General features: G+C 41.0%; 1 protein-coding gene across 3 annotated transcripts in view; it reads left to right on the top strand.

The window, feature by feature from the left end:
- Window positions 1-14,800, top strand: part of LOC139247601 (protein regulator of cytokinesis 1-like) — a 41,640-nt gene extending 26,840 nt beyond the window's left edge. The window contains exons 9-13 of one of the 3 annotated variants that reach the window (XM_070871680.1): window positions 1,417-1,512; window positions 1,706-1,843; window positions 2,102-2,191; window positions 3,901-4,020; window positions 14,449-14,800. In XM_070871680.1, coding sequence (XP_070727781.1) covers window positions 1,417-1,512; window positions 1,706-1,843; window positions 2,102-2,191; window positions 3,901-4,020; window positions 14,449-14,517 — 513 coding nt within the window. In that variant the 3' untranslated portion in view covers window positions 14,518-14,800. The remainder of the gene's footprint in view (window positions 1-1,416; window positions 1,513-1,705; window positions 1,844-2,101; window positions 2,192-3,900; window positions 4,021-14,448) is intronic. The other 2 variants (XM_070871690.1, XM_070871686.1) reach the window with 2 other exon arrangements.
- Window positions 14,801-15,619: the final 819 nt, after the last annotated feature.

The following is a 15,619-nucleotide window of genomic DNA, read 5'->3' as shown; positions in this document are numbered from 1 at the left end:
TGTGTCCACTTTTATCTGCACAGAAAGACCGTACTTACAGTTAAGGAATCGGTGCAATTAACTACATTTCAAGCACCAAACAAAGCACAAAAAGTAATAAGCAATTAATTACAAATAAAATAGAAGCAACCCTGCAACTAAAGCACCAAGACCAAAGTAATAAGCAATCAATAAATAAAAAAATAGAAGGAACCCTGCACTTAACAACATTTCAAGCACCAATCAGTAATAACAATTCAATAAAAAAATAAAGAAGTGAAGTAAATAATTAAAGTAACAAATAAAAGTACTGCATCAAATCCTACCTTAAACTGAAGGCTGGCTGTGCTGGAGTCCGTTCGGCCAGGGCAAGGTGCGGGACTCCGGCAAGCCCTTCGGCCAGGGTAAAAATTGGAGAACGTGGCGGGGGAGAGGAGGGGGAGGATTGTGGGGGCATGCGTGAACGCTGCAACGCGCATGCGTGTGCTGCCGGCACACTCGATCACCATGATCGCAGCAAGTTTTTAAGGTACAAAGTCAGCGGGGGGCTTGAAGGTGCGGGGTTTTAAACGGAGGGTCAAATTTGGGTCCAATGTACCAAACCACTTCCAGTTCTTGTGTTCAGCCAGTTTTGCTCGAATTGGAATTGCACTGTGTATAGTCAGCCAAATTTTCCAAGATGTTTGTACACTTTTGGACCTGGCATTTCCAGTTGAGCGGGCATTTTTTATGCAATTTCCCCCAGTGCAAAAGATCACGGGATTTTAAGCACAAATTGCATTCAGTGCAACTTTAGGTTCTATGATCTTTTACATTAGTTTTAAAACATTGTGCTCAATTCAGGACTTGCCCACAAATCTGGCCATGCCCTCTGAATTAATCACCATTGTGAGTTTCTGCTAATTGCACTCGTTTGCAGGCTTTTGAGGAGGCTTGGAGTTAAGCTGGAACTTTTGGGTGCAAGGACACTAATAGATACGTTTTGAATTTAAAATTTACTCACGGCTGTACCCCAATCTAACAGTCATTTTCAGTATTTAAAATCGGGTTGCTCACAGGTGGTGGATTGAGTAATTTAAATTTTTGGCTGTATTCAACTTTACCAATTTAACAAGAAATATTTTTAAAGCAGAAGTCTTTAAATTATGCTGCTTTATGGCAGATTTTGTGTTGACTATATCCAAATGAGTAAGCAGGAATTGGGAGGGAGAAAATTTTCAAAATGGGTACAATTTGGTCCAGAATTGCCAATTGCACCCAAAGCAGAAACTCAACCCCTTGGTACTTCATTTGAATAGCAAATAACTAGTATAAATCCCTTCCGACTCAAATCCAAAGCCTACAACTGCCAAATGTAATGTATTTTGGGGGTGTTATTGTCACATTCTAAGTTAAGACTGCAGAAAATTGTATATAACCATGACTTTTATTGTATAGAAGAAGGCATCGGACCCAAACAGATACGCTAACAGAGGTGGAGCTCTACTGAGAGAGGCGAAGGAGCATGGTCAGCTGAGCAAGAAATTACCAAAGGTAAGCATTACTTAATTATAATGGAGAATTTTCCACACTTAACACTGATTGTGCTTGAGCACTCTTGTATGTTCACACCACTGCTTATTCTTCTGGCAGTTAAAAGATCATTGTGTCCATGTTTACAGTTTCATTTTTTTTTTTAGCTTTAAAAGTCCATTTACCTATGTAAAAAAACATTTTCTTCCTTCAGCTGGAAGAAAAACTGAAGTTATACATAGAAAAATGGGAGTGTGAGCAAGGCTGCCCATTTCTGGTTCATGGTCAAAATTTCGTAACCTATATTGCCAACCGATGGGAGCAGCATAGACTCAAGAAAGAACAAGAACGAGTATGTGATTTGGAGTTGAGCATTCACATGTTCTATTTGGCAAATTGATACAAATCTTCTTCCTACATTTTAACTGGTTCTATTTTCAACTAACTTGGTATCCTCTACCCCAATTAACAAATTTAGAATTGTAGTACATGAAGTCTTAGCATTTCAAAGTATTGCTAATACACAATTAAGTTTTGTTTTCTGTATGGTACCAAGTGATTTGAAAGTCTAGTATTGTTTGCAATTGCTATCTTGTGGTTTTATTTCCAGTGTTTAAAGAAGGAAGATCGGATTGTCTGTAAACCTCCTTTAAAACGACCATTGGGTGCATCTAATACACCACACAGCAAAATCAGAAAAGTAAGTAATTCATGGGTTTTAAACATCTATTTTATTGAAGGGCAGTACTGATGACTCCTGATTTGCCTTTTTGTACATGTATTCAGGAATTTGAATTAAGTAATGCAACACAGCAAAGTGTGATCAGGGTTTATCTGGGGGAAAAAAATCAATTTTGAAATTGGGACTAGACCATATGTTGGAGTAAACAGCCTTCTTTTCCCTCTTCCACCACCCCCAGGCAATATCTAGCTGTTAGATTAAAAATATCTTAAGTGCCAGATGAAGGTATCAAGACAAATCAATGGATTTTTTTGTATGAATTTTATTTAACCTTTTTTAATTTGGGAATTAATTTGCTATGGGGAGAAAATGTTAAATGAAGGTTGGCTAATTTGCTCAAGTCACCTGCTGGCCAGAGTGTTGACTTAGTCACAGGCTGTCACAAATGGGGGAAATCCTATTTTAAAACATGACTGGGCAGGTGTCACCAGATGGCGACTGAATTATTATGGAAAATCCCATAGACAGTGTTGGCGGAAAGATGACTGCAAGTCTTCGAGAAGTAAACTAGTTTGTACCCAAGTGACTTCCATTAGTCAGTCTCCAATGAATTTCTTGTGCACCTGTTAGGAGCTGCGCAAAAGTGTTCAGGGAGAAAAAATAATTCACTCTCATGCAAGTCTGTCCAGGACTTTACTGCTCCTTTATCTGTTTATCTGGAAGTGCTTTTTTATCCCCCGTGCCTGCTAAAAGGTTTTTTTTTTCCCCTCTACTCTTTTTTTAGAATTTTTTTCTTGCTGATTTTTGTTCATCTGAACTTCCTTCCCAGCTCTGAATGTTCTGTTCTGCATGCATTCTTTCCTTCCTTTCATTTTCATTGTCAATTTGTTGTCTCTCTCTCTCTCTCTCTCTCTCTCTCTCTCGCTCGCTCGCGCGCGCGCGCGCGCGCTCTCTCTCTCTCTCTCTCACTCCTCCCTCCCCCCTCCCCCACCCCCCCATTCATTTTCCCCTTCAAACCTGTGAATTCCGTTCTTCCCTTTACTACATGCAACCTTTTATAATAGTTTTAGCATTGATAAACCAGTTGGAAACAGCAGTGCATTGTTGAGCCATGCAAACATAAAGCTTCTAAGTTCAATTGCTGGTCTGTTGAGTTGGTGGCAGTGGGGGAACTATAGTTGTCGTCTGTGCTGGGGAGGAACATTTTGCTACAGTCCCCCTGCTTGATTGACTTGTGCTGTGATCCCATATGGTTGAAAGGCTACCAACACTTGCCATCTAGAATCACAAATGGAAAATGGGTGCCCTTGAATCGTATCTTGCCAGGAGTCAGTGTCTTCAGAAGATTATGAAATAGGAGGTGGAGCTACTACTTGCTTTGTTACACTCCAACCTTGTCCCACACAATTGTCTTATCCCTTCATCTTTCAATTTCACAAACTTGCATGGCGATAAGAATTGCACTCCATGATTAGTAAAATCGTTGGAGCTTTGTAATTAGTGGAAATATTTAATGAGCATTATGCTCGCAGTCTTGGTATAGAGTGAGGCATCACAGCTGACTGGCTGGTGATGTCCAAGTGCAAATTACAGTGTGCACTAGCCTATTTTGCAAGTAACTTAGCTTGTTCCAACTCGATTAAAGCTGTCTAGGAAGTATGTAGAAGTTTTAAAATTCAGTTGGGTAGCGCTGAAGGAAGCTTTGAATGTTTTTCTGTTCATGTTAGACTCCAAATACAAGCAAGTTGCCAGACCTGTTACAAAGACCAGACAAAAAAACAAATGCCAATGTGGTTCGGCAGCCCAGTACATTCAACTGTCTTGTTGCCAGCTATTCAGAATTTTCGGTAAAGTCTACCTTTTTTATCTATTCTCTCTTTGACTTAAATAATCTCTTCCTACAATTTATTGAATTGAAATACTGATGGCTTTCTTTTTCTAGCATCATGGCAAACTAAACCTTTTGTAGAGTGAATGCCAGTTCATTTTAGTAATCACTCCCTTTTCTTTCCACCTGTTTAAATAAATATTATGGTAACTTCCAGTACAAAATAGCTGAATTTTTCTAGGGAGGTGGGGGTGGTGGTCTACTAAATTGCCCCATCATTCTAATGGGGATATGTGCATGTAGTCACTCAGGGTGGTGATCTTTGGCATTCTCTACCCCAGAGGGCTGCAGATGCTGTCGTTCGGCATATTCAAGACCGAGATCGATAGATTTTTGGATATTAAAGGAATCGAGAAATTATTGGGATTGTGCAGGAAAGTGTTGCAGTAGATCAGCCATGATCTCATTGAATGGCATAATCCTGATCCCATTTCTCTTGTGTGCATCTCTCGTTGCCTCATTGTTGCATTTAGAATGGGCTAGATGTAGACTGGAGTCCAACTTTGCTTAGAATTCTTATCTTGTAGCATGAATTTCTCATGTATCTTGCAGATCTAAGCAAAATATCAGGGGAAGTTATGCATATTCCTATTTTGGTTCAGTGACATCCATACTATATTGGGCAGGCAGACAGCAGCATTTGTCTCAATATACAACACTGTAGGCAAGTAGCCTATACTATAGGATACAGTAATCTAGTGGTTAGGAATCCAAACTAGCAACCCAAGTCATCTCAACATGGCAAGTTGTGAAACTGACCATGAAGTTACTGCATTATCATAAAACCCAACTGCCACCAATGTCCTTTCAAGCGTGGAAAAATTCAGGACTTGATGCTACTCCAGTGATGCTACTCTTGATGTCCTTTGGGAAAATAAAGTTGGGCTTTGGCAGTGTCTCCCAAATCCCCACAACAACTTTCTTTTTATAGCGCCTCTAACATAGTAAAACGTCCCAAAGCACTTCACAGCAGTGTTCTAAGACAAAACCGATAAATTTGACACCGAGCCACATGAAGAAATTATGGAAGATGATCAAAAGCTTGGTCAAAGAGGTAAGTTTTAAAGGAGGAAAGAGAGGTAGAAGCTGAGAGCTTTAGGGAGAGACTTCCAGAGCTTGTGGCCCAAGCAGCTGAAGCCATGGCACCGATGGTTGAGCAGTTATAATCAGGGATGCTCAAGGGGGCAGACATCTCATGGGGTTGAAGCTGAAAGAGATTAGAGAAGGGGAGCGATGAGGCCATAGAGGGATTTGTAAACCAGAATGAGAATTTTGAAATTGAGGCATTGCTTAACCGGGAGTCAATGTAGGTCAGTGAGCACAGAGGTGATGGGTGATCGGGACTTGATGCGAGTTAGGACACGGGTAACTGTGTTTACATATGGTAGAATGTAGGAGGCCAGCCAGGAGTGCGTTGGAGTAGTCAAGTCTGGAGGTAACAAAGGCATGGATGAGTGTTTCAGCAGCAGATAGGCTGAGGCAGGGGCGGAGGCAGGCAGTGTTACGGAGGTGGAAATAGGTGGTTTTAGTTATGCTGTGGATATGTGGCTGGAAGCTCATTTCAGGGTTAAACATGATGCTGAGGTGGCAAAGTCTGGTTTAGCCTCAGATAGATGCTAGGGAGGGATGGAGTCAGTGGCTAGGAAACAGTTTGTGGTGGGGACCAAAGACAATGGCTTTGGTCTTCCCAATATTTATTTGAAGAAAATTTCTGCTCATACATTACTGGATGTTGGACAAGCAATCTGACAATTTAGAGACCATGGAGGGGTTGAGAAGTGGTGGAGAGGTAGAGCTGAGTGTCATCAGCGTACATTTGGAAACTGACTCTGTTTTCGGATGATATTGCCAAGGGGCAGCATGTAGATGAGAAATAGGAGGGGCCAAGCATAGATCCTTGGGGGACACATCTGCCTTCGATTAGATATATTGAAAATGGAACCAGGCGAGTGCAGTCCCACCTAGCTGGATGATGGTGGAGAGGTGTTGGAGGAAGATGGAGTGTATCAAAGGCTGCAGACAGGTCCAAGAAGACGAGGAGGGATAGTTTACCTTTGTCACAGTCACAAAGGATGTCATCCGTGACTGTTATGAATACTGTTTCGCTATTCTGTAGAGGGCAAAAACCAGATTGGAGGGATTCAAACATGAAGTTCTGGGAAAGATGGGCACTGATTTGGGAGGTGACAAAACATTCAAGGAACTCTGAGAAAGGGAGATTGGAGATGGGATAGTAGCTAGCCAGCATAGTGGGATCAAGGGTTGGTTTTTTGAGGAGAGGTGTGATGACTGCAGATTTGAAGGAGAGGGAGACAGTACCTGAGGGGAGAGAACCGTTAACAAGTCAGCTAACGAGATCCTATAAAGGAAGTTGGGTGGTCAGCAGTTTACTGGGAATAGTGTCCAGGGAACAGGAAGTGGATCTCATGGACAAGATGTGGAGAGGTCAAGAGGGGGAGATCAGAGAAACTAGAGAAAGATGTGAGTTTAGGGCTAGGGCAGGAGGGAGCCTCAGGATGTTTGGCCTGGTGGGCTAGGGGAAGGAAGGGAACTTGCAGAGGCAGCTGATTGAATGGTATCGATCTTTGAGACAAAAGTTCTTGAGCTCCTCACTTGAGTGTGGTGGAGACTGGGGGAGGGGTTTAAGATGGTTAGCAGTAGAGAATAGTAGCCGGGTGTTATCTTTGCATTCCAGAATGATAAATAATAAAGTATTATGCTATATAGCATAGCCCACTTAACATTCACATACTTTGATTAAATTAAGGGATGAACATCAATCATTGTATACAGTACAAACCTGATCAGTGAGCAAATACCAGTGTAAACTATTGGTATCTTGTATTGTGTAGAAATTGTGACTGGTCCTTCTACTGTTGAACTTGCAGATTAGAGCAGTTCAGTTCTAATACATAAGAACAGATGTAGACCATACAACAACTTGTATTTATATAGTGCCTTTAATGTAGTGAAACATCCCAAGGTGTTTCAGCCCCTTGATTCTGTTCTGCCATTCAATTTGATCATGGCTAATCTGTATCTTGACTCCATTTACCCACCTTGATTCCATATCCATTAATGTCCTTGGAATCTTTCAATCTGTTTTGAAGTTTTCAATTGACTTGGCCTCAACAACATTTTGAGGGAAAGTTCTCTGTAATAACAGATTCTAGTAACTTCTCCACAACAGACATTCCAGTAATGGGTCAATAATTTCCTGGTTTACCTCTCCCACCCTTAACTAATGGTGACATTGGCAATTTTCCAATCCAAGAGGACAAATGGAATTAGTTGTGGCCACCTTAATTTAACAACTGAACAAAGGTGGATTAAGGCACTGTTATAAAAGACCGTGACTTGCCTTTTTTGTCTAAGATCCAGAAATGCATTTGGGCAGTGAGAAATATCAAATAGTTTGAGATCTATCTTTAAGGTTTTTTTTGTTGCAATTTAAATCCTTTTTATATTGGGCAACACCCTTGTCGCTCACCTTCAGTACTTTCCTTTGTGATACTGATTGAAGCTATACACCGCCCAGCAAGAAATAGGACATCACTGGTTTTGATTCCAAAGAGTGTGATTTGGAATGAAAGGGTACTGGAAGTGGAACAACTCGATGATTATTGATGAGGCAGTCACACTGAAGTTGCCGAAAGGGTGCTAGCTTTGGTATGAATCTTGAGGAAATAAGTAGTTCTGATAGTCCAATGAAGGCTACTTGGGGTAATTATATACTGACCAACTTAACACTATCCAGTCTCTGTTAATTAAGGACATCTGGTTTGTTAAGTTCATAAGAAATAGAAGCAGGAGTAGGCCATTTGGTCCCTCGAGCCTGCTCCGCCATTCAATAGGATCATGGCTGATCTGATCTTGGCCTCAGCTCCACTTCCCTGCCTGCTCCCCATAACCCTTAACTGTCATTCAAAAATCTGTATCTCCACCTTAAATATATTCAATGACCCAGCCTCCACAGCTCTTTGGGGTAGAGAATTCCAAAGATTCACGACTCTCTGAGAAGAAATTCCTCCTCGTCTCAGTTTTAAATGAGCAACCCCTTATTCTGAAACTATGCCCCCTAGTTCTAGATTCCTCCACGAGGGGTAACCTCCTCTCTGCATCCACCCTGTCAAGAACATAAGAAATAGGAGCAGGAGTAGGCATTTGGCCCCTCGAGCCTGCTCCATCATTTAATAAGATCATAGCTGATCCCCTCAATCTCGTGTTTCAATAAGATCACCTCTCATTCTTCTAAACTCATGAGTATAGGCCCAACCTGCAATTTATGCCTTGACCAATGAGGTATTAATTTATGTGGATGTTGTTTGAATTTCAAAATGTTTGAGATACTACAAATTATGCTTTTCGAAAATTGAGTTTGGTATTAAAAGGAATGTAGCAGTATGGGTAGAAAATTGCTGAAGGGCCATGAGGTGTTTTTTTTTCTCCAACTGGGAGGTGATATGATCTCAACTCTGTACAAAGAGTGCCACCAAATGAGTATGATTAACTAAAGCGAATTGGACAGGTATCAGACAAAATTTAATGCAGAAAAGAGCCTTTGGGAACAATGTATATACTAAATCACTGAGTATCAGACACTTGGGAATTAGATACATAAATATTGTGGGAGAGCAATGCAATGAAGCTGTTTGCATGAGAGCAGGATTAGGCCATTCAGCCTCTCAAGCCTGTTCCACCATTCAATCAGATCATAACCTCAACTCTCTAACCCACCTTTTTAATCCATATCCCTAGATCCCCATGCCTAAGCAATATCAAGTTCCATCTTAAATTTCAATTGACCCACCACCTTTTGGGGAAGAGTTCCAGATTTCCACATCCCTTTGTGGGGGGAAAAAAGTGCTTAAATGGCGTAGCTCTAACTATGAAGATTGTGCCCCCTTGTCCTGCATTCATCATCAATAGGCTGATCTAGCCTCTTAAATCCAATTAAACACCTCAATTAGATTATCTCAACCTTTTTAATCCAAGTTTATGCAACCACTCTTCATAATTTAATCTATTAAGCACCAGTCTCATTCTGGTGAATCTGTCCTGTACACCCAAGGCCAATATTCCTGCAGTTTGCTTCCCAAAACTGAATGCTGTACTTCAGGTGACAAAGGCTCTGTGCAACTGAAGCATAACTTCCTCCCCATTGTATCTCCAACTCCTTGAGAGGAAGCCAGCATTCCACTTGGCTTTTTTGTACCACTTAGCATTCACTTTTTAATTTTTCAGTACATAGACACCCAAATCACTTCGCTCCTTCACAGCTCCTGGCCGCTGACCATTAAGCAAATATTCCACTTGATCCAAACTGGATGACCTCTCACAACCCCCCTCAGTGATCTGTATTTGCTACAGTTTTACCCACTCACTTAGTCTATGTCCTTTGTAACTTCCTGCTCCCATCTACACATTACTGTCTCTTAACTTAGTTAGCATTTAACTTCTGCAAACATGGATGTGCAACCTCACTATCCATTCATCTAAGTTATTGATATACATGGTGAAAACCTGAGGCCTCAATATGGATAGAAACATAGAAAATAGGTGCAGGAATAGGCTATTCAGCCCTTTGAGCCTGCACTACCATTCAATAAGATCATGGCTGATCATTCACCTCAGTATCCCTTTCCTGCTTTCTCTTCGTACCCCTTGATCCCTTTAGCTGTAAGGGCCATATCTAACTCCCTCTTGCATATTTCTAACGAACTGCCATCAACAACTCTCTGCGGTAGAGAATTCCACAGGTTAACAACACCTGAGTGAAGAAGTTTCTCCTCATCTTGGTCCTAAATGGCTTACCCCGTATCCTTAGAGTGTGACTCCTGATTCTGGACTTCCCCCAACATCGGGAACATTCTTCCTGCATCTAACCTGTCCAGTCCCATCAGAATTTTATATTTCTGAGATCCCTCTCATCCTTCTGAACTCCAGTGAATACAGGCCCAGTCGATCCAGTCTCTCCTCATATGTCATAGAAACATAGAAAATAGGTGCAGGAGTAGGCCATTCGGCCCTTCTAGCCTGCACTGCCATTCAATGCGTTCATGACTGAACATGCAACTTCAGTACCCCATTCCTGCTTTCTCGCCATACCCCTTGATCCCCCTAGTAGTAAGAACTTCATCTAACTTCTTTTTGAATATATTTAGTGAATTGGCCTCAACAACTTTGTGGTAGAGAATTCCACAGGTTCACCACTCTCTGGGTGAAGAAGTTTCTCCTCATCTCGGTCATAAATGGCTTGCCCCTTATCCTTAGACTGTGTCCCCTGGTTCTGGACTTCCCCAACATTGGGAACATTTTTCCTGCATCTAACCTGTCTAAACCCATCAGAATTTTAAACGTTTCTATGAGGTCCCCTCTCATTCTTCTGAACTCCAGTGAATACAAGCCCAGTTGATCCAGTCTTTCTTGATAGGTCAGTCCCGCCATCCTGGGAATCAGTCTGGTGAATCTTTGCTGTACTCCCTCAATAGCAAGAACGACTTTCCTCAGATTAGGAGACCAAAACTGAACGCACTATTCCAGGTGAAGCCTCACCAAGGCCCTGTACAACTGCAATAAGACCTCCTGCTCCTATACTCAAATCTCCTAGCTATGAAGGCCAACATGCTATTTGCCACCTTCACTGCCTGCTGTACCTGCATGCCAACTTTCAATGACTGATGTACCATGACACCAAGATCTCGTTGCACCTCCCCTTTTCCTAATCTGCTGCCATTCAAATAATATTCTGCCTTCCTGTTTTTGCCACCAAAGTGATAACTTCACATTTATCCACATTATACTGCATCTGCCATGCATTTGCCCACTCACCTAACCTGTCCAAGTCACCCTGCTGTCTCTTGGATCCCTGAGGAACACCACTTGTCTCATCCCTCCAATCAGAGTACATCCTCTTTGTCCCTACTTTCTATCTCTACCTCCCAACCCAATTACCAACATGTGTTTCAATGTTTTTTCAAATTCTATACACTGTTGTTTTTTTTTGCTAATCTTGTGTAGAACCTCATTATGCCTTCTAGAGAACCATATAGACAATATCCATAGTCACTCCCCTATCCATTATGTTTGTGACTTCATAGAATTCAGCTAGATTAGTCAAATAGGACTAGCCCTTCAAAAATCAATGCTAGGTTGTATCAAATTTTTGGTTTTAGAGCCAAGGGAATTGAGTAAAAAGAGGTTATCCATACATAGCCTATACAAACCACCGGTTAGACAGCAAATAGGATGGTGCCAGCTGTAGAAAAGGTGTCAAGGCCATGGAGACAATACAGCGGAGACTTGAAGGTACCAGGATTGAAGGGCTTTAGTTGTGAGTTGACATGAGAATATGGGATTAGACATAAAAATTTAAGAGATGAGTGCTGACAATGTTTTTTTTTTGCCCTCTGATTACCAAAACAATAAAGGGAGCAGTTTGGAGAATATTTATTATGCAGGGGTTTTATTTAGTGTTCTACCAGAAAGCAATGGAAGTGGCTAAATATTTGAAAAAAATTAAAATGACTGGGGACTGGGACTAAATAGAGCCATATTGGTGCAGAGGGCTAAATGGCCTGTGCTGTAGAATTGTCCAGATGTGGTTTGACCAATGCCTTTTTATATCTAACCTCGTTTAATTTGTATTCTAGTGATTTACAAATGCAATCTGGCACCTTGCCCTTTTCTGATCCCAGCTAAGCCATGTAGATTCAAAGAAACTTGCAGCACAGAAGGAGGCCATTTGACCCATCACACCTGTGCTGTCTATTTTTGAAAGAGCATTTATGCTTGTTCCACATCCTGTTTTTTCATGTAAACCCTGTAAGTTGCTCATCCTCGAGTACCATCCAACTCTGTTTTAAAATTATTTATGAAATCGGCTTCCACCACCTTTTCAAGTAGAGCATTCTTGATCCTGACAGTTGAGTGGGAAAAAAATGTCTCCCCTCCCTCTAGATGTTTTTCCAATGATTTTTTAATCTGTCGTCTAGTTATTGACCATTCGCTAGAAGAAATAGTTTTTACTCCATCATAACCTCTTGGGTCGCCTCTTGACCTTCTCTCTACCAAGGAGAGCTGTCCTAACTTTTCCAACATCTCATAACAGCAGTCTCTTGTCGCTGGTAAACCTCTTCTGTGCCCCTTCTAATGCCATTACATTTTTCCAGAATTGTCCACAATACTCCAGCTGAGGTCTAACAAGTCCATTATTAAGGAAGCAGTAGTAGGACATTTGGAAAAGCATAATTCAATCAAGCAGAGTCAATGTTGTTTTATGAAAGGGAAATCATGTTTGACAAATTTGCAGGAGTTCTTTTGAGGATGTAACGAGCAGGGTGCATAAGGGGGAAGCAGTGGATGTGGTGTATTTGGATTTCCAGAAGGCATTTGATAAGATGCCACATAAAAGGCTGCTGCACAAGATAAAAATTTCTGGAGTTGGGGGTAATATATTAGCATGGATAGAGGATTGGCTAACTAACAGAAAACAGAGAGTCGGGATAAATGGGTCATGATCCAGTTGGCAAACTAACTAGTAGGGTGCCGTAGGGATCGGTGCTGGGGCTTCAACTATTGACAATCTATATTAATGACTTGCAAGAAGGGACCGAGTGTAATGTAGCCAAGTTTGCTGATACAAAGATAGGTGGGAGAACAAATTGTGAAGCGGATACAAGAAATCTGCAACGGGATATAGAGACTGAGTGGGCAAAAATTTGGCAGAGGAGTGCATTGTGGGAAAATGTGAGGTTATCCACTTTGGCAGAAAAAATCGAAAAGCAAATTTATAATTTAAATGGAGAAAAATTGCAAAGTGCTGCAATATAGAGGGACCTGGGGGTACTTATGCATGAAATACAAAGTTAGTATAGTATGCAGGTACAGCAAGTAATCAGGAAGGCAAATGGAATGTTGGCCTTTATTGCAAGGAGGATGGAATATAAAAGCAGAAGTTCTGCCAAACCTGTACAGGGTATTGGTGAGGCCACATCTAGAGTACCGCGTACAATTTTGGTCTCTGTATTTAAGGAATTATATTCTTGCACTTGGAGGCCATTCAGTGAAGGTTCAGTAGGTTGATTCTGGAGATGAGGGGGTTGACTTATGAAGATGGGTTGAATAAGTTGGGCCTATACTCATCGGAGTTCAGAAGAATGAGGGATCATATTGAAACATATTGGATAATGAGGAGGCACAAGGTGGATGCAGAGAGGATATTTCCACTTATGGGGAAACTAAAACTAGGGGGCATAGTTTCAGAATAAGGGGCCACCCATTTAAAACTGAGGTGGAATTTCTTGAGGGTTGTAAATAGGTGGAATTCTCTGCCTCTGGGAGCTGTGGAGGCTGGGTCAATGAATATATTTAAGGTGGAGATAGACAGATTTTTGAGCGATAAGGGAATAAAGGTTTATGGGGAGAGGGCAGGGAAGTGGAGCTAAGTCTATGATCAGATCAGCCATGTTCTTATTGAATGGTGGAGCAGACTCGAGGGGTCAAATGGCCTACTTCTGCTAATGTTCTATGCATGATCCTGCACTCTTTTCCCCCTACTCTCCTTAACCATTAGAGATCTCGTTTGATGACTGATCTCCTAGCACTCCTCAAATGGCAAGAATCCTTTGCAAATGGGGATTTGTATGAACATTTAAAAAAAATATATTTAACTAAGCTTGTTTTCAGTTAGGTTCTCGTACAACAGGCAATATTATTTTGTTTTTAACTTGCCTTTCCTGTCCATGTAGGTGACTCAATTAAATAAGCAAAAATGAGACCACTTGCATGGCGTAACACATCCTCAATCACCATGAGGAGTGCAAGTGGCTATTTAAAAAGTGACCGTGTATCCTGACTCTCTGACAATGCTCAAAGATCTGCTAGTGTATATTAAAGCAAGAGTGTGAAGACAAATGCATGGAGCATCCTGTTTACAACCTTTTTTGATTTGGAGAAAATAGATGGCTACTTTTGTGTTCTGCCTTTTTAGCAAATTTCTATACAGCACATTCTTTGCCTATTATGACTCATTACTATAGCCACCAATACTAATGTAGAATCTTGTCAAGTTTCTGAAAATATAAATATATAAGTTGCAATTCTTTCTTGACTATCATGTCTTTAGAAAATTGCAAGTTTAAACCTGGCATTGTCAGTTTTTAAATAAATTTGATGCAGTAAGAAAACTACCAAATTTGAAATGTCTTTTTTGCTTCCCCCCCCCCCCTTTAAATTTAGTGTTTGCATTGGCTTTTGGTGGTTAGCATTATGTGCATCTAAACTAGAATGACCTGCAAATGAGTGTTAAAAACTTTTTTGCCTTTAGGCCTAAAAATGTTCATGTTCAGAATTTTATCCACCTAAAACTTCCCTCCCTCTCTTTTAGCGTGACTTTGCCAGCAAATCTAATCACGGCAGTGGACAGCTCAATTCTACAACTCTTCATCATCCTTAGGATATCTTATCTCCACTTCAGACTCCACCACTTGGAAGGATTTGTTCTGCATGGTTCTTGACAATTGGTAATCTTTCTTGCTTACTTTATGTTCATTTTATTCCTGTTTGGAAGTATACAATCATGTGTGAGGACCTGTTTTTTATTTCAGTTTTAAAGAAATTACATTCTAATGGGCTGGCAGAGTGTGGCAATTATTTTTGTCTTGTGTATCTTTTGTATGTTGGACTTTGTCCTTTTTTTGTATTGAATTGAATAACTACTTTTTCTTGGATTGTGAAACCAGACATTTGTACAATAAAATACTTTAATCAAGATATTGGTGCTTGGTGTCCAATGTCTTGGAAAATTTAAGAATCCCATGACTAATGAAGTCCTATCTTATACCCTTTTATCAAGCAAATATTAGTTATCTACAGAGATTATTGCAGAAGATTGCTAGTCAGAGCTTGGGTCATGCTTGCGTGTATTGTTAAAAGGGTTACATAAACTTCAATCTTATGGCAATGGTCCAAATTGCGCAAATTGGCTGCAATGTTTCTTACATTACAACAGTGACAACACTCAAAGTAGTTAAACAGAAATTAACAGCGCAGAAGGAGGCCATTTCGGCCCATCGCGTCCACGCCAGCCGACAGAGCCACACAGCCCTCTGTCTTCATTAGTTGTAAAGTGCTTTGAGACATCCAGTGGTCGTGGAAGACGCTATATAATTGTAAGTCTGTCTTTCTTCAACTGCAGTCACTGTTAATTTCTCGACATTGCGGCACTTAATTAGCACACAATACAAATGCACGAACAGCAAATGGGAAAAATGACTCGTTCTGTGTTTTTTCAGTGCTATTAGTGGAAGATAAGTTTTAGCTATGAAGAACTCCTTGCTCTTTGAATAGTGCTATGCGATCTTTTACATCCATCTGAGCAGCCAGGTGGTGGGGGCGACACTGCTGACAGTGATGTACTCCACATTGTTTTTTTCTAGAGGGCCTCCTGGCCCCTGTGGTTAGAGGACCTCTTGCAGTGTTGACTTCCCTGCAGAAAGCTGGACTGCTGCGTACAACACCCTCAGTGTCCCTTCCTTGGCTTGCTGAGCCATTCCTGT

The sequence above is a fragment of the Pristiophorus japonicus genome, chromosome 2 (genome assembly GCF_044704955.1).
Source record: "Pristiophorus japonicus isolate sPriJap1 chromosome 2, sPriJap1.hap1, whole genome shotgun sequence".
Taxonomy (NCBI): domain Eukaryota; kingdom Metazoa; phylum Chordata; class Chondrichthyes; family Pristiophoridae; genus Pristiophorus; species Pristiophorus japonicus.
The sequence above is the reverse complement of the archived record's forward strand: the minus strand, read 5'-3'. Positions and strand labels throughout refer to the sequence as shown.